At 47.2% G+C, this 22,943-nt stretch overlaps 2 protein-coding genes across 4 annotated transcripts in view; one reads left to right on the top strand and one right to left on the bottom strand.

Moving 5' to 3' along the window:
* Nucleotides 1-22,943, top strand: part of CDK5R1 (cyclin dependent kinase 5 regulatory subunit 1) — a 71,858-nt gene that overhangs the window by 473 nt on the left and 48,442 nt on the right. The window contains exon 2 of one of the 2 annotated variants that reach the window (XM_048829698.2): nt 527-4,402. The exons of the other annotated variant lie outside the window; for it this stretch is intronic. Within the exon in view, the coding sequence (XP_048685655.1) occupies nt 557-1,450 (894 nt within the window). The 5' untranslated portion in view covers nt 527-556 and the 3' untranslated portion in view covers nt 1,451-4,402. Of the gene's footprint in view, nt 1-526; nt 4,403-22,943 lie in introns of those variants that run through there. 2 annotated transcript variants of the gene reach the window in all.
* Nucleotides 5,375-22,943, bottom strand: part of MYO1D (myosin ID) — a 383,172-nt gene continuing 365,603 nt past the window's right edge. The window contains exon 22 of one of the 2 annotated variants that reach the window (XM_048829695.2): nt 5,375-8,390. In XM_048829695.2, the coding sequence (XP_048685652.1) occupies nt 8,234-8,390 (157 nt within the window). In that variant the 3' untranslated portion in view covers nt 5,375-8,233. The remainder of the gene's footprint in view (nt 8,391-22,943) is intronic. The other variant, XM_048829697.2, reaches the window with a different exon arrangement.

Below are 22,943 nucleotides of genomic sequence, written 5' to 3' on the forward strand. Positions count from 1 at the left end.
GGCTGGGGGGGCCCTGGGGATTACGGCCGGGGGGGCGCCGGGGGGCGCGGCGGAGCGGGAGGGGAGGCTGCGGCGCGGGGCCGGGCGGGGGGCCGTGATGACGGCCGGGAGAGTCCTGGGGGGGCTCCGGAGGGCGGGGATGACGGCCGGGGGGGTTCTGGGGGGGCGCTGGGGGAAGCCCTGGGGGGGCGGGGATGACGGAAGGGGGGCCTGGGGGTCCGGGATGACGGCCGGGGGGGGGGGCGCCCTGGGGGGCCGGGATGACGGCCGGGGGGGCCCTGGGGGGGCGGGGATGACGGCCGGGGGGCTCCTGGGGGGCCGGGATGACGGCCGGGGGGGCGCCGGGGGGCCCTGGGGGGGCGGGGATGACGGCCGGGGGGGGGCGCCCTGGGGGGCCGGGATGACGGCCGGGGGGCTCCTGGGGGGGCGCCGGGGGGCGCGGCGGAGCCGGAGGGGAGGCTGCGGCGCGGGGCCGGTCGGGGGGCCGGGCGCCGCGGACCCACCGGGCGTTGTGTCCCCGCTGCAGGGCCGGAGGCGGCGGGCGCCCGGCGGCGCCATGGGCACGGTGCTGTCGCTGTCCCCGAGCTACCGCAAGGCGCCGCTGTGCGAGGACGGCGCGGCCGGGCTGGGGCCCTACGGCGCGGCGCCCGGCGGCCGGAGCGCCAAGGAGCGCGGCCTGCGGCGCCACCCGATCCTGGCCGCGCTGCCCTGGAAGCGCATCGCCGCCGTCTCGGCCAGGAAGAAGAAGCACTCGCAGAAGGTGCAGCCCGGCGGCTGCCCGAGCAGCGTCGCCCACCGCAACAGCGAGAACCTGAGGAAGTCGCTGTCCTGCGCCAACCTCGCCGGCTTCGCGCCGCCCGCCGCGCCGCCGCTCTCCGCGGCCAAGAGCGCAGCGCCCGCGGGGCGCAAGGCGCCGCCCCAGCCCGGCGCCGCCGGCACCCCGCGGCGGGTCATCGTCCAGGCCTCCACCGGCGAGCTGCTGCGCTGCCTGGGCGACTTCCTCTGCCGCCGCTGCTACCGCCTGAAGCACCTCTCGCCCACGGAGCCGGTGCTGTGGCTGCGCAGCGTGGACCGGGCGCTGCTCCTGCAGGGCTGGCAGGACCAGGGCTTCATCACGCCGGCCAACGTGGTCTTCCTCTACATGCTGTGCAGGGACGTCATCGCCGCCGAGGTGGCCACCGACCACGACCTGCAGGCCAGCTTGCTGACCTGCCTGTACCTCTCCTACTCCTACATGGGCAACGAGATCTCCTACCCGCTCAAGCCCTTCCTGGTGGAGAGCTGCAAGGAGGCCTTTTGGGACCGCTGCCTCTCCATCATCAACCTCATGAGCCCCAAGATGCTGCAGATCAACGCGGACCCGCACTACTTCACCCAGGTGTTTGCTGACCTGAAGAACGAGTGCAGCCAGGAGGAGAAGAGCCGGCTCCTCATCGGGCTGGACCGGTGAGCACCCCCCGCCGCTGGGACTGGGGCACCTTCCTGGTGCTTTGATTTGTCAGACACAGGTGGAGGTTGGGCGGACCTTGGAAAGGGCAGCGGGGCCCCCAGCTGGCAGCACTGACCTTGGAACACTAGCCGCCTGCCTCGGCCTCCAGCAGGGCTGCAGCCACGGGGGTGGGTTGGAAGCTCTTGTTGTGGCTAGTGTCTGTTCGGTTTCTGTAACTGCCTGGAGATCCATTGCTCCCTCCACTTCAGTGCTCAGTGGGGGCTTGGCTGTCCTTTTGCCCAGACAGTATCTGCCGGAGGGATTATCCACGCAGAAGTCTTCACCCTTGTGAGCAGGCGGCTTCAAGAAATGACTTGAAGGAAATGTTGGCCTTTACTTTCTCGAAGGGCCTGGTGGTGTGGGAATGGGGTAATTCAATGGAGTCTTGAGCATCTGGCATTTCACAAAGGGATCCAATGCTTTAAAGCTGGCAGGGGTTCAGAGCTGCACAAAACTTAAGAAAATTAACCTTAAAAACAATCAGTATCAAACTCCAAAAGGGACTTATTGCATGTAACATGTAGTTAGCTGGGAAGGCGAGTGGGGGAGAGGTGGAATTGCACACACCTTTGACTCTGCATTGGTGGCTCACATGTTTAATTCTCAAAATTCCCAGATTTGGGAAAGCCCAACTTTGAGCAGGCAAAACAGTTCCTCACAGGCTTAGAAGTATCATTCGTGATCAATGCTGCAGCCTGTGGTCTAAGGTGAGTTTGGAATGCTGTCTCACCAGCCAAGGCACCCAAGAGGTGAGGTGGCCAGGTTGGGATTGGTGTGAGACCACACTGTGGCTACTTGGCTATTGTTTTGGTTTGCGACGGCAAATAATTCTGTGCTAGTCAGTAACATGACTATCTGCAGCCCACCCTGGTCCTGTCACGAGTGGTGGCCATTACTCTGTTCATGTTTTCTGAACTGCAGCAGTAGTGGTCTGTTCTGATGTGTCTTACTGTAGGGTTTAATGGCACTATCAATTGCTTTCCCTAGTCTACCGGATCACTCTGTGTGGAATGGGGCCTATTTAGCATTCTGCCCACTGCAGCTGCCGTCATGGCCAACCTCTGATGTTAGCGTGCGGGTACAGTGTATTTATTGAAACGTAGGGGGAAAAGAGGTTGTTAAAATAATTTCAGAAAGAAAAAGCTCATCACCAAGTGGGCAGAGGGGACTGGGCCTTACAGCCTACACTAGAAATATTAATGCATCTTTCCTTGGCTTAGCATCCTACTGATTGAGTTTGATGATGTCATTTAAAAGACCAAGGTCCCTGGTTCTAGATGCTAACACGCACGTTAATGCTACTGAAAAGTGAATTCACTTTTGGGTTGACGCTCACAGGTAATATCATCCTCTGACTTTAGAGCTTCCTACAGTGCCAGATGTTGAGGAAAACCAAGACTAGGGTTTCATTGCATGTAATATGGCTGCAGACACAGACTAGTTAGAAATCTCTATCTGCTTCTTCAAATCCAACAGTAGGTTTAAGGATGCTGGCATTCTGGCGGGGGGGGGGGGGAGGAGAGGGTGGGATTTGTATTTAACTGGGTTAGAACAGATTGTGTTTGCTTCTCAAATTAGCATCAAGCACATTTTGAAAGGCAGAGGAACAAAGCTGTGAAATTAAAGGTCTGGATTTGAGAGGAGCTGGTCTTGCAATAGTGAAGGCTGCTGGACTTGCAAATGAAGGGAGAGCTTGCATCGCCTCTAAAGCTAGGCCGAAATCTGAGCCATTAAGAAACACCGACCACAAGCTAACACTTCTTCAGACAGAGCTGGAAAGAAAGGAAACCTGCAGCCACTTGATCAGTGATGGGTGGGAGGGGAAAGGAAGATCTATTAGCAAAAGCAGGGGGAAAAATAAATTCTCCTCTTGGTCTTTGTACATATTTGTCTCAGCTCCCTCCATTGCAGAGTTGCTGTTCTAAATGGATGGTGTAAAATGTGGCAATGTGATGTCACCTTGTTCCTAAGGTGGACTGAACAGGTCAGATCCTATACGTCTCTTGAGGCATTGAATAACTGACTGGATTCCAGCTTTGTGTCTGGGAGAGGCGTTTTCTTCTCTCTCCTCCCTCCCCCCCTCTATTTATTTTGAAACGAGATTCAAGTTTTGTGAGTGGTTCTGGATTAAGGGAAATAAATGCTACTGTATCATGACATCAATGTGAAATGTATTGTTCCCATTGTGCACTGATCATAAGTATTGTGTTAAGGATCAACTGATATACTTGAGTGTGCAAGCAATGAAATACATTTACATGCTGCTATAAAGAAAACTTTTAGAACAAAAAAATACTAAACTTACAAAAAACCCTTCTTTATTCTTTCATCATTGCTTTGACAGTGATATTGTGCATGCAAACAGAAGCATTGTGTGTCTTCAGCAAACAATCTTACAACTGATGGCTGTAAAAATTACACTCATGCACAAAAACAAACAAAAAAACCCCCCACAACACAAAACTAGTTCAGTATTTGAGTTGGCATTTTCTCATCGGAGCTGGGGATTGATAGGTTCTTCTTACTGTGCACAGTTCTTAGGTTAGTTCTGTTCCAACAGTTGTTAAAATTGCAAATGAAAACAAGGAAACAACGTGCCATTTTTTCACTTGAAATTCTTCATAGATGTACATTTGAAACTGCTAATGATACATGTATCTGTATGTTGTTTTTTTAGTGCAATCTCTTCTGTAGATCTTGGTTGACCAAACTGGTGGGTATAGTTACTTATTAATTTATATTTGTCTCATTCTGTATGTATGTGCGCAGTGTGTTTGTAAGTACGTGTGGTTTATAATCTGACAGACTGTCATAAAGCTCAGTGTGCCTGTAATTTAGCCCCCTTCCCTTATTTTTATTTATTTTTGTACTGTGCTGATGAAATAAAATGCACTGACCATCCATTACATGGAAGCCTTTTGTAGCAGAGTCTTTTGTGCAGCAGCCCATGTGTGTAAGACACCTTTCACAAACGATTCATGCTATTGGAAAATAATTGGATTTGCCTTAACGAAAGAGGGCTTAACACATTTGCCGTGCTAGAATCTTAATCATGTTAAAGTCACTGGGTTCATGGCTTTGCTGGTGGTTGTCGCACAATCTCCTGTGAAGTGAGGAGACTAGAGAGCGCTCTCTTTTGAAGGAAATTAGCCAGACAGGCAGAGGAGAGACATGGCCTTCCTGACGCGGCCCATCAGAAGCCGGGCAAGGATGCCTGCCTCCCTGTACACGTGCATAGGGGGAGTAAACAAGGATAAGGACTGTACGGGTCAGAGGCTGAGGAATGTCCTGAATCATACGGCAAGGCTGTCGCGCTCATCCGGCTGTCCTCCTGCAAATGCACTTTGGGTCTCTGGTCTCGGTAGTCGCACAGTATGAGTATGAATTTGTTTGGCCTCTCAGATTCAGTTTAATTAGGGCAAGTCACTGATAGAAATCCTCCCATTTCCTGTTCTGTGTGATGGTCTCAGACAATGGCAGTTTGTTGAGGGGTGCTCTGTCTGGGTTATTCCCCTCATTTGTCACCTAAATTCAGATAAACCCCAATGAGCAGCAGACGTTGAGAAAGTGGTGAAGAAATGAGCAAGACGGGAAATGAAAACCTCATTTCAGTCCCTAGCTCCACCGAGGCCTGTTTAACAAAACAGCTTCTGTATCGTCAAGCCCTATACTAAGGACTCCAGGGCACCCCCCGGAGCAGTATTCAGCATTTTCACTTAACCAAAGGTCCCACCCAACTGTGCAGGAAACACAGGGAGCTTTGACGGCAGTATGTGAAACATCACTCTTCTTCAATAAACTTTTCAGGGAAAACCCTGCAGAAAAACAAATGCTTATCTCCAGTGTGACTTTTATCTCCACTATAAGAAAGGGAGACCAGAAATATCAGGGTGCAACTAATAGTGTTTTTATTTATTACTTTGAATTATGTAAACAAAAACCCCCAATTACATAATAGCAGGGCTTTTCCCTTTAATATCTTACAGTATCAACTACTTAAAAAAGGGTCATTGCATTATTGCCCCAGGCTTAAAATCAGAATACAATTTAGAAATAATTAATTTATGGGAAAAACAGGGTTATATATATAAACCAGACCAGGCACAAATAATGTATTTCATTTAATAAAGACACATACTTCATCACATACAATATCCCCACCTCGCACTGTTTGAGATTTCCTAAACCCATCCATCATGATTCTATACAACCATTTCGTCGGAGGGATACTGTACGAAAGTGCTAATTAAAACTCTTCCCACTAACGTGGCTACTACACTAGTGATACTGGGGAGGCACTTGGGCAATTACATAAAAAAGCAAAAAGTGCAAATGGAACGGCACAGCGGCTGGGGGGGCGGGCTCCCCTTTTCTTCTTCTGCTTTATAGGGATTAGTGACAAATCAAATCTTCCTTCCTAGCACAAATTACAAGACAGCTTGAGAACTGGCATTCTCCTGCTGAGGAGCTGCGAAAGCCAGGGAATAAGCAGAATGAGAGGTAAAGGCCCCTTATTGATAACCTATCTGCGCGTGCGTACGCACATCCACCCACCACGTGTAGGAGCAATTGCTTGGCTGGGTAGTCGCTTCCATGCTCCTTAGTGCTCTCAGGGTTTTAGGCTCTGGTAAAGCAGCCGCCAACAGTTAACCTGCATTGGCCAACAGCCATAATTGTGTCTTCCCAAAGGATCGGGGGGAATCCAAAAAGGCCGTGAGAGTCCCAGGCTGCAGGATCTTTCCTTGCCATCCAGTACAGCAAACAATGAAAGTGAGCAGGTGACAGGGTGGCTTTGGAGACTCCTGCTCCTTAATGACACTGGGCTGCTCTCGGTGGGTCCTGGCTAGAGGCCACGCGCTGCAATTGTGCGATGTACATCAGGGGAAGGGACGGAGCAGCCATAGGAAGGGGCTATGCCACAGGGACTCTAGCAAACACAAAACGGGAAATTAAGCTTGTCCTAATTAAACACAGCTCTGTAGCTTCTCGCCTCTATTCCAGATACCACTTAACCTCAGAGTCTCCCTAGCAGTGGCTGGGCAGAGACACTGTTGTGACCCACATACCCTCCCCTCTGTCCATAGGGTGGCTTTGTATTCACTATGGAGCTGGATTGCTACCATGCCCTTGAATAGGGGAAGTGCCTCTTCGGGCCCCTCCCCCCTGCTTTTTTTGGGCTGCTAAAACATATAGATCTGAGAGCTAAACAACTGCTACAATGAGGCCAGGGACTGGAGATCCCTAAAATGGGCTCATTGGGACAGTTCCCCCAGGCAGGCCTTGTACAGCATGGAAGACTGGAATCCTGACCTGACCAGCAGTGCCAGAATTGAAGAGCTATCGTTGCAATAGCCCCATAATGTCCCTGTCTCCCCCATTAAAGTACCACGGTAGAAGCCTGACATACCATCCACTGACATTAAATAAAAAGCTGGTTAGTAATTCTGGAGAGGACAATGGAGAGATGGTAAAGACCGCACTTTATTGAACCCAGTGCCCTATTACCAACCTGGAGCATGGAACACAAGGGTACGGTGGCCAGACACATGCAGGCTACGCACCAGCTGCTAAGTATGATGCTAACAGAAAGGCAAGAGAGGAACAGAGGGGGTTCCACTGGCTTGTGCTGAAGGTGTCCAATGCATGGCTAAGGAGGGTTTCTATTCAGCTGCAGAAGAGGAAGTCTCTCCATTTAAGAACAGGGTTTGTGGATTTCCCTCTATGCTTGGACGGAATTGCCCAGAGTTAGTGTTCACATAGTGCAAGACTTGGGAGCTGTGGGCTGGGTCTCCTCAGACTCACCGCTCCCATGTTTCCAGGGCCCCTGCGCAGACTCTGGGAAGGAAACCTCTCCTTAACCGGGCAGAGAGCTCAGCTGCACTGCACCATGTTGCTGGGGCTGAGAAACCACATGGGTCATGCAAGGAGAATGCAGGGTGGGAATCCGGAGGGTTTAGGAAGCAGTTACCACTTAGGAAAGACAACAGCTATGCTCTATACAGCAAAGGCAGCTTAAAGCCCTCCACACCTTTCATTCCACCTCCTTGATGCTAGCATAGCTTCCCCATGCCCTCCCTCCTCACAGGCCAATAGACTTCTTACAGGAAAAGCAGCAGGCTTATTTTAGAGATGCATTTATAGGTACCCGCAACAGTCACATGAGCTCTGACGGAGAGGGGCTGGGAGGAGTGTGGGATCTGTGCCTTCCCTCAAGGGAATCCAGCCCTTTGCAAATATGGTTCCCTTCTTAAGGGAGATTTGGTCTTTCCAATTCAACTCACGTTACTGCTGGACTCCTTTTCCGAGCCCTAGTCTTTGGTCCCTCCAACAGAGGCTGCACAATATTGTAAAATTGAGACATGGAGATAAACTCAGAGGGGAATATGGGAGAGGGTTAGAAGAGTGAGGGGGAAGGGAGGAAGCCAGGCGTAGCAGTGCCCATAAGTAAATGCTCTCGGCTGAATAGCTCAGAAGCAGTTTCAGGAGTCCAGGCCTGCTAAGCTGGGCACATCCGATTGGCTATTTTAAACTCTAGTGGATGTGGCAGAGAAACTTTCTCTTGTATTTGGGCTGGATAAACCTCTAGCTTTAGAGATCTGTTTAGGTGCATGACTGCAAGTCACAGCTAAGCATTTCTAAATTAATTCGCTTGAAAAGTTCAAGGCACAGGGAGGGCAACCGAAGCCCGGGTCTGTCTCCTTTCCCATGCTCCTTTCAAGGCTCTCTGCTCTAGTGGAGGGGATGCTAATTTCCTGGCACACAGAGGATGAAACCTGAACGATTCTTGGTGAAGTCTGGCTGTGTCTGGTTGATCCTGGTTTCCACAGAGACTGTGCATTTCCTGCCATGCATGCTGCACTGGACTGGATTGGTAACACTGACTTGCAGATGGCGTTTCTCACTGTTGGGCAAAAAGAAAACAAGCGCATTAAGAGATGGAACCAGAAACTGACTAGATTACCTGCTGAAGAGCCTTTGCCAGGACTATTGTGTAGTTACATGATTAGCAACAAGCTTCCTTGACCCGTTAGCTCCTCTGTCACCATGTCCAATGCAGACCTGTGCAGGTCACCTCAGCAGCAGCTTTGAGGCCCCTAATCAGAACAGCCATGGAAAACAACAGCTAGTCACTTCCTTTTCGCTCGATTCTATCAGAGCAGACAGTGGCCTGACCCATTAATCGGAGCACAGAGCTGATCTACACCGTTCTAATCTGAGAATGGCTCCCTTGGGGGTGCAGCAAGTCCCCCTATACCTATCCCATTTTACTTCTAATTTAACTCTCACTCAAATCTCACCTGTTTGCATGGAACACTCCAGATATTTGTATATAGAAAAAAGGAAGAGCTCTCAGGAAAAAACCCTGCCAGGGTTCTCCCACCATGTCATGCCTGTTCAGGGGATCATGCTGAGCTGATCTCAGTCCAGTCCAGACAAGAGTCTGCAGTACAAAAATCACCAGCACTATCAGTATCCCCTTTGTTGCGCGATTTAGCAGAGAGGCCAAGAATGAACCAGAGATAGGAAAATTATGGCATACTGGTTAGAGCACAGGGCAGGGACTCAGGTGACTTGGGGTCTATTCCTGGCTTTGTCACTGGCCTGCCAGATGACCTTGGGCAAGTCACTTCACTGCTCCATGCCTCAGTTTCCCTATCTGTAAAACAGGAATAATGATATGAACCTCATTCGTGAAGTGCTTTGAGATCTATGGATAAAGGCACTAGAAAACCAAGGGATTATTACCCCCTATGAATTTTCTTTCTGGTACCCTGCATGTCCAACATGTGAGGTGTGCCCCTTCTTCCCGGGGCATGGAGGCAGACCAATAGATTTTGGCTGCATTTAGGCACCAGAACCAGCCCTTCCTGGAATTCGCCAGCATTCTCTGCCCCATAAGCCATGCAGGAGCCCAGACCACCCGCTCCTGGATATCACCAGATCACTAGCTTCCAAAGCTGACAATGTTTTACCCAGAAAGGTGTGCACGCAACCACCGAGTAGAGATACTTGTCACAGAATGTTGGGGATACAAGAACTCTCCCAGCTTTTTAATTCTAAACTCTGCATTGATGTAAAAGACCATTCAGTACAGAAGCAAGTATTAAGACTCCAACGCAAAAACTGCTCCCTGGACAGGGAGGACAGACTGTTGGGCATGAAGACCAAGTTCTCTCTCCCGTCCCCTCTGTGCCGGGTGGTCAGAGCTGTGGGATGTACAAAGCAGTCTGTACGTGTGGGAGGAGAATCCCAACCACATCCAAAAGGAGGAGACCCTGCCTGCTGTTAATGCAGCACATTCTGCAACGCCCTGGTGTTGCTCCTCCCATGCTTTGTCCATGTGTGGCTCAAGGCCCACATCGCTGCCTTACAGGAACTCTTCTCCCGGGCAAGGTGCCTGATCCCCTTGGAGAGTGGTGGATCTGCCTGAGGTCTCACAGGCCCCTGCAATGCTTTTATCCCTGTTGCTCGATGCACAGACCCACAGGATATGCTGTGCCTCCATTTATTTTTTTGCAGGGGACAGCCCCCATTGGCTTTGCTTCTCTGAGACTGGGGCTCTGGCTTCACCACCTCTTTCTCACTGTGCTTCTCCAGTGGGGCCAAATGAGTGTAGAGGCTTCTTGGAGACCCTGGGAGCCATACAACCAGCAGAGGTTTGCTGCAACTCAGGCTTGTGCTCTGGGATCTCGTCTCTGCAAAGAACCTTTCAGATGGCTTGTGGGACAAAAGGCCCAGAATGAGAAAGCTGCATGTTTGGAGGGACTTGGGGGAACAGAGTCTGGATCCCATGACATTTTTCAAAGTGACAGTCTGCTCACCTGCTTCCCTTGAGGTGGGTGGCTCTGCTGGAGCTTAGAGGCTGCTCCGCCCATGTCAGGAGTCACGTCTTTGCCGAGTGTGGGTGCGCCGCCCCCACTGGTGGTTGTCATGCCCTGGCTGTGGCACTGATGGTGGCATGGCTGGGACATGGTAGTTACAGGCGGCTTGTTGAGAGTAACGAGCTAGCCTGAGGGCACACAGCCCCAGCTAAATTTATACATTCTTTGCTTTCTCCCTCCCCCACCCAGACTGTGGGCTAGGTTGGAGCTGGAGTCAGCCCCCAGCCCTGGAGACTGGTGTCCTCTCTGGTTCTGTCACTAGAGAACCTCACTGGAACTTTGAGGGGCAAGCCCGCCACTTGAGGGAGGTATGAACCAGTTTTGAACACTAACCCATATATCCTGGTTGGATGAAATTTCCTTCTGGTGAGAAAGGAGAAGCTTTGGGAGGGACCTCATGGATGTGGGCCCATTGCAGAGTGTCCTGCTTGCCCAGGAGCTGAGCTAAGGCCTGAAGGGAGAATTCCTGATGAATCATCCAAAAAGACTTTTTGCTTTCTGTCCTCTGAAATGAAGTCCTTGACCTGGCCAATGTCTAGGATCGCTCCCAGGTGGGGAAGTGCTGATATGGCTAAGGATGACTCTTCTCTATGCTGATCAGGACCCTGTGCTTCTGCAGAATAGAGTCTGTCAGATAGGCCTTGAAGGGCTGCATTCTGAATCTGGGATTAGATGAGAGGGTTGTCCAAAAACGATAAATCTAGAACCCTCTCTCTCCGAGGTAGGACACAAGCGCTACTAGGATGTTTGTGACTATTCAAGGGAATTTTCCTGCAGTGGCATACCCTCTTTCACTGTCTCCAATACCCAGTGGTGTGAAGTGGTGAGTTCGCCCACACACCAGAGAATCTTGGAAGCCTCCCTATGTTGGGAGATTGTTTTGGATTTAGGACATCTGATGTCAAGTGAGGACCTCTGGCTGGAAAGCCTTCCAGAACAGCCCTATCTGTAGTTCCAGGGCTTGCTGAAATCAGACCACCTACCTCTTCCAGGTTTGCAATCTCTTTGCTGCTCTCTGTAGGACAGACAGCCTCGAAAGGAGGAGTTAAAACCAAAGGAGGGCTTTTGTAATTCTTCCTGGGCTGATCTTAAGGAAGAGATCTCTTCGCTTTCTCCACTCCTGTCCCCAGTACGGAGGGGAGAGTTGTGTGCCTGACCCAGCAGTTCGGCGAGGACCGGGCCCTCTCAGTGGCCAAGGATGCTGCCCTCCTCCTTCGCAGGGCTGCAGGGGGACCGAGCATGCTTGTGCCTCAAGGCTGCCTGGCGCTGTGCCTGAGGAGCTCCAGCCTGTGGAGCACTCTGTGCCATGGAGCACTGCACCACATGGCTCTGGCTGGAACGTGCAGGAGCAAGAAGGGCAGCTGCAGCAATTCTTCCTGTCCCCTCAGCCATCGCCCAACTGGGGGAAGTGGATGAAGGTGTCGGAAGGAGCTGGACCTAAAAAGACCCCGGAATATCAGCCTTAAAAACCAGTTGCTCCTATTCCCAAGCAGGCAAGTTTTCCAATTGATTTGAAGGGTTTAAAAAGACTCCCCGAAGCCCTGACACAAGCAGAGCCCCTTGGTCTGCTCCTGGCAAAGACTGCAGAGGGACAGAATTCCAGGAAGGGGTGGTTCTGGTCCCTGCCCACAGCCAGCATCTAGTTGTCAGCCTCCACAGTCTGTGCCAGGAGCACACCAAGGGACTCTGCTTGAGACAGGGCCTTGGGGAGCTGATACTGAGTGGGTTGCAGGGGAGGGTGCCTGCAAGGATTGTCCATTAGTTCCCCTGAGCACGTCACTTTTTTATTGAAGTACAGTTTGGGAGAAAATAGAAAAAACAAGTATAAGTTTTTAAAAAAATCAGAGATATTAACATGTCAAATGACTAGAACTGATCGTCACTGAATCTTGCCTTTATACACTGAGCACCCACCCATGCACCGGACAAATGATACATCAAACAGGGCACTGCCTGAGATCCTGAAGGATGAGAGATCTGGATTCATTCTATGTGACATCATTGCACATGTCACTTTTGGCCTTAAAACCTATGAATCTAAGAAACTGATTGGTCTGACCTCCAGTACAACGCAGCCCAGAGAATTGCACCTCGTGATTCCTGCAGTGATTCTGTTTGAGTTAGAGTGTCCAATCTTCATTTAAAGACTTTTAGTGACAGAGAATCCACCAAACCCTTGAGAAGTGGTTTCAATGGTTACTAATCCTCACTTAAAACCTTCTGCCTTGTTTCTAGCCATTGGCAATTGTTAGGCCTTTGTCTGCTTGACTAAAAAGTCCCAACCTAGGCTATTAACCCCTTTGCTGCCACAACTTCTGTTCAAAGAGGATTTCCCCAGTGCACCTGAAAGAGCACCTTGTCCCAGGAACCACATGAGTTAGAGCGCACCCATGTGATTAATGTGTGAATGACTTTTTAAAAAAATATATAGTCATTCTATTTAGGGGAGTCACATTAGCAGGACAACTGGAAGCAGCACGCGAACGGGTATTTAATACTTATTTAGTCGTGACTCAGTGAGAAGCAGCTGAAGTCCCTACTTAATTTGCTATTTTTACCATGGCTTAGCAGAACCAGCTGTACACAGGGAAAAGCCAATCAGAGGTTCCAACAGACTCTCGCCAACGTGCGCGGGGAAGGTGGGTTTAACAGGAAGCAGTTGTAGAAAAGGAGAAGGGCTCCTGACTTTCATTCTCCTCAGCCGTATTCCTCAAACCAGTAGGGTAAGACAGGCTATTAACAGCTATCAGATACCTTGGCCTCTAACTCTGTGGACCCTCATGGAGGAGCAACCCACCCCAAATGGGGCAGAAGGACTCTCATTAGCCCTCCTCTCCACGGGAAAGGAAGGATGATTTTGTGAACAGGGCTCCAGGCCTGAGAGTCAGAAGACCTGGGTTCTATTCCAAGCTCCATCAGAATTCCTGCATGACCTTCAAAAAGAGACTTAGCCATCCCGTTCCTCAGTTTCCCCTATGGAAAATGGGGATAATGACACCTATCTCAGAGGGGTACCATGAGGCTAAACTAACAGTTGTTCATACAACATGTTGCTCTGCTTGGATGAGAGAAACCAGAGAAGCATACTCGAGACAGATTCCTGTGGAGCGCTCGAAGCAGCTGGTTTTGGTTTTTTTTTGCAGTCCAGTAAATTTTTCCCTCCCAGGGATCCAATCTGCTCCGCTCCCTACAATAGCAGTCCCCATGAAATAGTGTTTCCAGCCTTTCCAACTGGCTTCACACAAATGCTTTCAGATCAATATAACCTCCTGGTGATGATCACGAATCCTCAGTACTTTGGCTGGTATTGTATGGTCAGAAGAGACTGCAGGCTCTTCCAGGAGATGTGTGTCGGGAGGAGTCAGCCAAAGCATCCACTTTTGTGAGTCCAAAGAAGGACTGTCCAACCCCATCCTCAGCCTCCCTGCTGGGCAAAGCAGCCCTGAGAATCCCCCTAAAGCAGTACGAACAGGTCAGTGTGCCAATGCACCAAGGCTCTCAGATAATACTCCAGTGGTCTGTCAATATGCTGACGAGTAAGAAGGTGAAAAATGTCAACTTGGTTTTCATTCCATCCATCAAAGCAGCATCACACCTGTTATGGCAGTGGCAGAAAGGGGAGATGACAGATGCTAGTAGCCCTGAGGTAAGATGGTATATTCACGGACTTGAAAGGCAGAAAACAGCTGTCTGCTTTAGCCAAAAAACCAAAGCATCTTCCAGAGCCCATTGGTACAACTCGAATTTATCAGCATGCATGTTATTGACTGATCTAAATACTGCATACTAGGGCACGGGGGAAGGTAAATCCACTATTCCCCAGTCTCCTGCAGGCTCTCAAAAAGAGAGGAGAGACTGAAATGGAGATCCGCTGTAAGTCTTTAGTGGTACGGGTGGACAATGCGATTTCACAGGCTAATGCAACACCTAATGAAAATACCCTTTGGGGTGGCTGGTGTTTGGCAGGTCAGATTGAGCTAGGACACAGATGTTATCCAGGCTAGTGAAAGGTCTCACTTCCACAGTCATTCTCTGGCTAATGGATTAGTCAGTCCTTCAAATAGGAAAGCCTAACTCTAAACCCCATGCTTCATTTCTCCCAGCCTTCCATAGTAATAAAATAATTCACACATGAAAAGCTCCAGTAAGACGGAAGAGAACTCACACTAGTAAAACTCAAATTTACAATCTGGCAATACAGAGGTGAGGTCATAACCCTGTCTCAAAGTCCATCCTCATTTCAGTTCTTCCATGTTGGCAGCATTTTCAGTGATTGAGGAATGCTCCTGAATTTGTTCATTATTTAAAAAAATAAATCACCTAGTCCATAGACAAGTTTTAGAAACAACTGTGCTTAATAAAATTCCCTTGTGTTCTCTAGTGTTATCCAAGGACTTGGAAGTGCTTTATAACTATCCCACTCCACCGGGGGGAAAACAGATGCAACATAGAGAAGTCAAGCACCCTGCCCAAGCTCACACAAGTCAGTGGCAGTGTCAAAAACTGAGCCCGGGCCTCTTGACTCCAGTTGTGTGCCTTATTCACAGGATCCTTCTGTATCTTTGGCCAGTGAGAGAGCACATAACTCATCTGGGGCTCAAACATTAGTTTACAATTGTGAAGTACTATATGGGTGCTAATGCCATAGTCTCTGTTTCATTTGGTTCAAGTCAGGCCACTGGACTCAAATATATCACATATAATTACTGAAACCTAGTTTCTTAGTGAGAATGACTTCAAAGCTAATATCCTCTGCTCTAGGTAACTGAATTAACCTCTACTTTGTGTTCTCAAGGGGAACTGTAAAGCTGGCGCAAACCAAAAGCCGATTTAAAGCTACGCCTTTCATCAGAACCCACTTTCTGCCTTACATCCATCCTGCAACTGTTCTCCATTTCTACCACTCTCCATCCATGATCAGCTTGTGTCTGCAGAAAGCATGTACCCCAGAGGTCAGAGAGCAGGAGAAGTGGCAGATTTCACAGCCAAGAGTAGGCTGATCATTACTGTGCACTGATCTGCAAGGAAAAGATTGCTCCAAAGCACCTTCTTCTGGGTCACTATCCATTCCACAGGCCTCTTGGACAGTTTCTCCCTCAGATCCTACACTTTCTGTACACCAAAAAGAAAAGGAGTACTTGTGGCACCTTAGAGACTAACCAATTTATTAGCCTCTAAGGTGCCACAAGTACTCCTGTTCTTTTTGCGAATACAGACTAACACGGCTGTTACTCTGAAACCTTTCTATACACCGTGACTCCCTTACTAGCCCACATACTGTGACAAAAGTCTGTCCCAAAATATCTCCAAACATCGCTAGTAGAATTCTGCTCCACCTTTATGGAATTAGTTCTGGCTTTCAGCCAGCTCCTTGAGTGGCTAGTTAAGGCGGGTTTGGCCGTGTACCATGAGGTTTAACTCAAGTGTGGATGGAAGTAATACCATGGCATTTTCTTCGCCATGAGAAGACACTGCTGATGAGGAAGAAGTGTAGGATGCTGCTGCTGTGCATCTTTCACCTTTTGGGGAATAAAAACAATGTGGTTATTGGAGAATGTGAGGGGAATGCAATTCCCTGAAATCTGGGCATGAAGTAATCCTGCATGAGTGTGAAGGAAGAAAGGGAGCTCTCATGGGCAACAGAGAACAAAACCAGCAACGTTCCAGCCTTGGCAAGAAGACCACAAGATAAATTTTATCTTTGGAGTCAGATGAAGGTCTTGGTGTTTTGCGAAAACACTGAGGTCCTTCTGTATAATGGCAGACAGTATTTTTGGATAGAGACACTCTTTTTCGTCACATCTTGGCAGTACAAGTGACAGCTACTGATCTCGGCTGGTTGTGTGAGGGCTTTCTTATTTCTATTTGGATTTAATGGCTCAGTGAACTCTGCAGGATTCAGTGACTTTTCCTGCATCTGCTCCAAACCATCATGGCATGCGAAGTGCCTTTATCAGATTACTTCCCTTCATCTTTGCACTAGCCTCTATTGCCTTGTGCTCATTAGAGAAACTAATGGCAAAGAGAGTCAATTGCTCTCTGGATGAAAGCACATATATGTACCATATGAGTAGTAGCTGTATTTTTATTTAAAGATCAGATTCTAAACTCAGTGTGTGGTTGAGACTATAGCGTACAGAAAAGAGGTTTAAACTTCTTAGGCGCCTTGGAATATTTTGGGGAAGAGGGAGCCTACGTGGAAGGGATGGGGCTCCATTTTAATGAAAGTGAAACCAGATCGCTGGCATGTGAAATTAAGGTTTTGACTGAGGGTTTAACTTGGGAGCTGGGGAGAAAACAGACATGAGCCAAAGAGCACATAAATCAGACAGAGATATCTGTCAACAATGTTAATAATACAAAGATATCCAATAAAGGGTAGGAAACAAAACTGAGCAAGAGCAGGGGTAGGGAAAGATCAGATGAAATTTCTGTGTGAACAGCAGTGTCAGACTGAGTTAAATAAAAAGAGGAACATGATAAAATGAATGTGAGAAGCTTAAAAGCAAAAATAGGTGAACTAGAATGCGTGGCCATGAATGAAGCTCTTCATATAACAGGCATTATGGAAACATGGTGGAATAACAAAAAATAAACGAGCTATTGTAATTCCTGGCTATAAACTATACAGGAAGGACAGACTAGGCCACAGAGACAGGGGAACAGTGTGGTGTCTAAAAGATTCTATAGAATATAGCAAGATAAAAATTCTAAGTGGAGAAGATCACACAGCTGAATCCGTATGGATACAAATTCCAAGCTGAAAGAATGTAAATATCCGAGTAGGACCATTCTACGGGCCTCCAGACAGAGAAAGAAATCGAGTGCACAATGCTCAGAGAGATACAAGAGGCAGCAAAGTCTAACAAAATAATAATAATGGGGAAAATTCAACTACCTGCCTTTAAGCTAGTCAAAAAGCACAATGGGACAAAGTTTAGAGAAGCAATTCCTTGACACCTATAATTAGGTTCAATGATCTAGAGGAGAGGGAAGGTGTCAGAACATGATAGTGACACTGAACTTCAGAGAAGGAGAGTCCAATATAGTGAGGGAGCTAGTCAAAAAGGGCTCAAAGGCAAAAGTAAAGGAAGTAAAATCCTTAGATGTGGCATGAATGCAGCCTAAGGAACCAGAGTCTTAGAAGGCTGGCAAACCTCTGGACAAAAAAGGAACTTGGAAGGCAAGGAATGAGCCAGTCTGGCTTACTAAATAGCAAGGTTGGGAGGTTATTCAAATCAGAGTTCCTTCAAAATTCAAAAATGTAACTCCAGGGAAAGAGATAAACAAGAGCAGAAATACAGCAGGTGACATGCAAGAGGGAAATTGGGAGAGCCAAGACGGATTTCAAAGAGCAGATAGCTAAAGTATATCAGAAACAGGAAGCCTGCAAAAGAAGCCCTGGGCCTGCTGGTTCACCAGCAGGGAGCAATTAAAGGAAGATAAGGACATTGCTGAGAAACTAAAGGACATCTTTACAAAAGTCTTCATCATAGAGAATGTTGGGAGAGCCCTACACTAGACCTGCTCTTTTCTGGTAATAAAGATAAGCTGCTATCAGAGTTTGAGAGGTCAGAAGAGGAGGTTCTGGAACAACTGACTATTTAAAAAGCAATAAAAGTCACCAGGCCCAGATGGTCCATCCGAGAGTTCTAAAGAAGATTAAGTATGAGGTCACTGAGCTACTAGCAAAAATATGCACTATAATTAGAAAGAGCTACTGTACCAGAGGACTTGAAAATAAAATAATATACCTGTATTTAAAATAGGCTCCAGGGGTGGTCCAAAAAATTACAGACCATGAAGCCTTATATATACACCTGGTAAATTGGTTGAAATCATAGTTAGAAAGTGGCATATTCAGACACCTAGAAGGTCATGATACGATAGGGTCTAATCAATACAATTTCTGCAAAGGAAAATACTGCCTCACTAAGTTATCAGACTTCTCTGAATGTATTAGCAAAGTAGAGGAAAAGGACAAGGGGTTGACATTTTAGACTTTGAAGAGTCCTTGGACAAGTTTCCATAAAAGAGGCTTGTAGTCATCATGGGAAGTCATCAAAGTATTGCCATGCATCAAAATCTGGCTAGGAGATGGGAAACAAAAACTAGGAATAAATGGCCAATTTTAATCATAGCGAATGGTAAACAGTGGGTGTCCCCCTTACAGGGTTCTAAGATAACTGCATCAACTTAGGAAAGAGACCTGGTCAAGGCTGTAGACAGCTCAATTAAGACCTCTGCCGAATGTGCAGCTGCAATTAAAAAGCAAACAAAATGTCAGGAAACAATAGGAATAGGATTGAGAATAATATGGAAAATATTATGCTGTTGTATAAGTCAATAGTGCAGCCTTATCTGCAATATGGCATGCAACACTGGAGGGGGTTCAGAGAATGGTGATGAGAATGATTCAGGGCATGGAAAAGCTTCCATATGAAGACAGAGTGAAAAGACTGGAATTGCATACCTTAGAAAGAAGTATGTATAAGAGAGGACATGCTGAAGTATATAAATAATAAATGGTCTAGAGAAGGTAGACTGGGAGCTTCTGTTCTCCCTGGCTCATAACACAAAAACAAAGGAACAAATATAAATATAGTGAAACTGAAAGGTGGAAAATTCAAAACTGAAACAAAAATACTTTTTTCAAACAGCATGCGAATAGACGGTGGAACTCTCTGTTATAGGATGTCATTAAGGTCAAAAACTTAGCAAAATTCGAAGGTGGACTGGGCAATTTTATGGATAACAAGAATATCCAGAGTTAATACAGTTAAAGCTAACAAAAAATTTGGAAGGGATATAAAACATCCTGCCTCAGAGCTAAAGCCAATTTCTAGCTATAAGGGTTAAGATGTGATTTTTTTAAAAGGGGGGGGGGAGGGAATTGTCCCACATATGACTCCTGTGGGATTTCTTGCACCTTCAGAGACAGAATATTGGCTAGTCTGGCTAAAAGGAATTCCTGTGACAAAAACAAATTCACAAAGACACTGACTGTGACAATTTAACAGTGTCACACCCATTTGAACAGATACAAGGAACTCATGGGAACTAGTGGTCTTTTGACACTGATTGTGATTTCTTGATGTGCAGTTTGTTATGTATGTATAATGTTGTGTTATTGAGATCAAAATACGTGATGGCTCATCTCTAATGTAACCCGATACTTAAGTGAGAAGAGAAAGGGTAACTCAGGAGAGGCACTCTCTGAGCTCACCTCAAATGCACCAAAAATGGCCCAGATACTTAGTTGTTTTTTTCCATGTATCTATAGTACATGGCATCTACAGCCCCCTCATCTGCTTGATTATGTAAAATATAGTCCTTTGTGTTGGCATTGAGGGGCATGAATAGTCTCACATACACATACCCCTTTATGAATATTAAATTCTGGTGAAAGGTGTGGGATTGACAGCCCTGTTGTCTAAAGGGCTCTTGCGTATTCCCAAAAGAAGTACACAGCACAGTTAACAATGCTGCAAATTTTTCCCCTCTGTTCTTTCTAGGGACAAGTAGTTAAGAGTAAAATTTTCAAAAGCTACGTGGCTCTGACAGTCAATGAGACTTAGATTATTTTAAAATTTTCCCCACATCTCCATGGCCCATTCAGTCCTTAGTGTCTTTGTTGAGACGGCCAAAGGAGGCAACATTTAGGGGCCAGTGTAATGGTAGATTTTATGACACAGATCCTTGTCCATGTGGAACTGGACTGAGAAATCAACTCATTTCACAATCATAGCCATCAGGTAATTAGCAGTGTTTGGTCACTACCACCTAGACTGGGATTTCAGCAGGCACCAAAGAAGTGAAAGGTTATATGTCCCATTAATTTCTCACTTATAGGTAATTTCTCACCAGCTTGGCTCCTGGGGATGCCAGGACTTCCAGGGTCTGCAGCAGCCCACCAGGTGGGCTGCCCTAGAGCATCCCCCCACAGACATTTCCATTTTTTTGGATTTCATTCCAAATCAGAATGAAACCAAACTTCAGAAGAGTGAAATCCTTGATGAGATGGAATACTTTTCTTCACCCAGCTCTAATTAAAATACACTGGGTAGTACAATAAGGCTTACCAGCCCACAGGAGGCTAAAGGATGTGACTGACTGGCAGCCAACTACCTTGATAGATAACTTCATGTCTTCTTTTATGCAAACTTGCCAGTCAGAATAAGGGGACGATCTCAACCTGTGAAAGCTGTAGTTTCTTGTTTCAATATCATCCAAACCAAGCCACCAACATCCTGTCTGACATTGGGTTTTGTATCATTCTAAACTTCTCCCTTGCTCTCTTTAGTTATAAATATAAGTAGTAAGAAGCCGTAGATAAGAGTGGAACAACAGAATTCATTTTTCTGGTCCAAACCACTCCTCTCCACTCACTCTTTAAATGCAACTAGGTGGCCACATTTGTTTTTGACTAATATTGTATACGTAATGTTTTGCCTACTCTGAAAGCACGCACAAGGCTGAATACACATTCACACACAGGGTTATGGTGACATCCTAAACCACATAGAGCTTTCAAAATCTGCCTTGTGAAATGCTGCTTTGAGCTTTCACAGACAGAGAGAGAGAGAGAGAAAAACAGGATGTTTTAACAAAAAGTTACTGGATTTTAGAGATAAGTACTTGCATTTTAGTGCCTTGCTCCATAAAACAATATTAGCTGACACTTGGTGTTAATGTGAGTGAAAGCTGAGAAATGGATGTGAGAATAATAAAAGGAAACTGTATCTGAATAAAGGAAAACTCATACACAGAAACTATATTTCCATTGTGGACGAGCAGAGTGGGTCCTTTCAGGCATTTTAATGCCAAGTCAGGTCAGCTGGGTTCAAAGTGACCCTAATTGGCCCTTCTGCATGGTGTGAGATTTTCTACCTGGAGCCAAGCAACACCTGAAGTTGTGTAATTCCTTTCTGTCTTTGAAAGCAGCAAAGAAACTGTTTCCAATCTGAGCTTTGCTCCCTGATCAGGCAGGTAATCTCAGCACCATAGGAAGTGGATTTGGAGCGATCTAGAGTTGAACCATCATGCTAAAAGCTGTAATTGCACATTGACTTCCACCATATGAATACGTGGTACAGTATAGCATGATTGTACGCTTTGGACAAATACAGTACCTTCCATCAGAGAATTTCAAAGCATGCCGCAAATATTAATTAATTCCGTTTCTCATTACAGATAGAGTAGGCACAGAGAGTTTAAGTGGCTTGCCCAAAGTCACACAGCAATTCAATAGCAAAGCAAGTAGCAGGAACACCAATCTGCTGGCTCCCAGGCCAATGCCTTTATCACAAGGCTCTTTCCTTTTATTCATGTATAAGCTACAAAAGTCACTTGTTCACTCTGTAGCTTGCTCTTCCTGCTGTCTAAAGAACTGTTAAACTACTTCTGTTTCAGACAGTGGTACTTAGTCTATCATGGTGGCTACAAGAAATATAGAACTCCACCATGCGTTCATCTTAGAGGCATCACAGGATGCCTGCGTCTGAAGATGTTGAAGACAGCAGCTGCCACAAGGTTGCAATGCTTTTATGTCATGTCGAATCTATGGTAGAGCCATCAGTTTTATCTGCTTGAACTTAATGCCAGATGGCACCAAAACCAAACGGAACAGACAAGACAACTGTTTTATAAATTGTGATGTTAAGTTTCATGATGCTAGAGAGAACACCAAGATGCTAGAGAGAACTAGCCAAAGGATGCTTACCTGGTGCTTAAAGAAAAGGAGGACTTGTGGCACCTTAGAGACTAACCAATTTATTTGAGCACAAGCTTTCGTGAGCTACAGTTCACTTCATCGGATGCATGTAGCTCACAAAAGCTTCTGCTCAAATAAATTGGTTAGTCTCTAAGGTGCCACAAGTCCTCCTTTTCTTTTTGCGAATACAGACTAACACGGCTGCTGCTCTGATACCTGGTGCTTGAAAGTCACAGCACTGTTAAATATTTGCAGCTATTCCAAGGAAAACTATGATTCACTTGCTTCTGGGCATAAGATGACCACCACGGGGATCAGGAAGGGGGATGCCCTGTCCTCCCCCTTCCCATTACAGCACTGGAAAGTTTACCTTTGCCTGAAGCCCCAGGCATTGGTCACAGCCAGAGGCATGCTACTGGACTAGCCATACCAATGGTCTAATCTGGTGAGGAAAGTGACAGAATACTGGAATAAGGCAGACCAACAGTCTAATCTACTATTGACATTTGAATCGGTTGGGAGGAGGAAGACGACCTCCGAAACAGTAAGGATCCAGTTCCTAATCCAGCTGTGACGGACAGATAGCATGCGCTGCGATCCCCATGTAGTTCTGCAAACCGCTTTGGAGAGCCTCCTTGAGAACAGGGTATAGATGTGTCAGTAACACAGGGGCAGTCTTTCAAAGCAGGCAAGGTCAAGCTACAGGAGAGCACATCTGAAAAAAACTCTTACTATACCTAGAGGAAGCATGGACAAGGCATTTCATTTCAAGGCAGTCCATGGATGGAATACGGGACTGCAAGCATAGGGAATGAGGAATCACATCATTTCTCTTCCCCTACCCCCCCTTGTAAACTTT

This window comes from Caretta caretta, chromosome 27, assembly GCF_965140235.1.
Source record: "Caretta caretta isolate rCarCar2 chromosome 27, rCarCar1.hap1, whole genome shotgun sequence".
Classification (NCBI taxonomy): Eukaryota; Metazoa; Chordata; order Testudines; family Cheloniidae; genus Caretta; species Caretta caretta.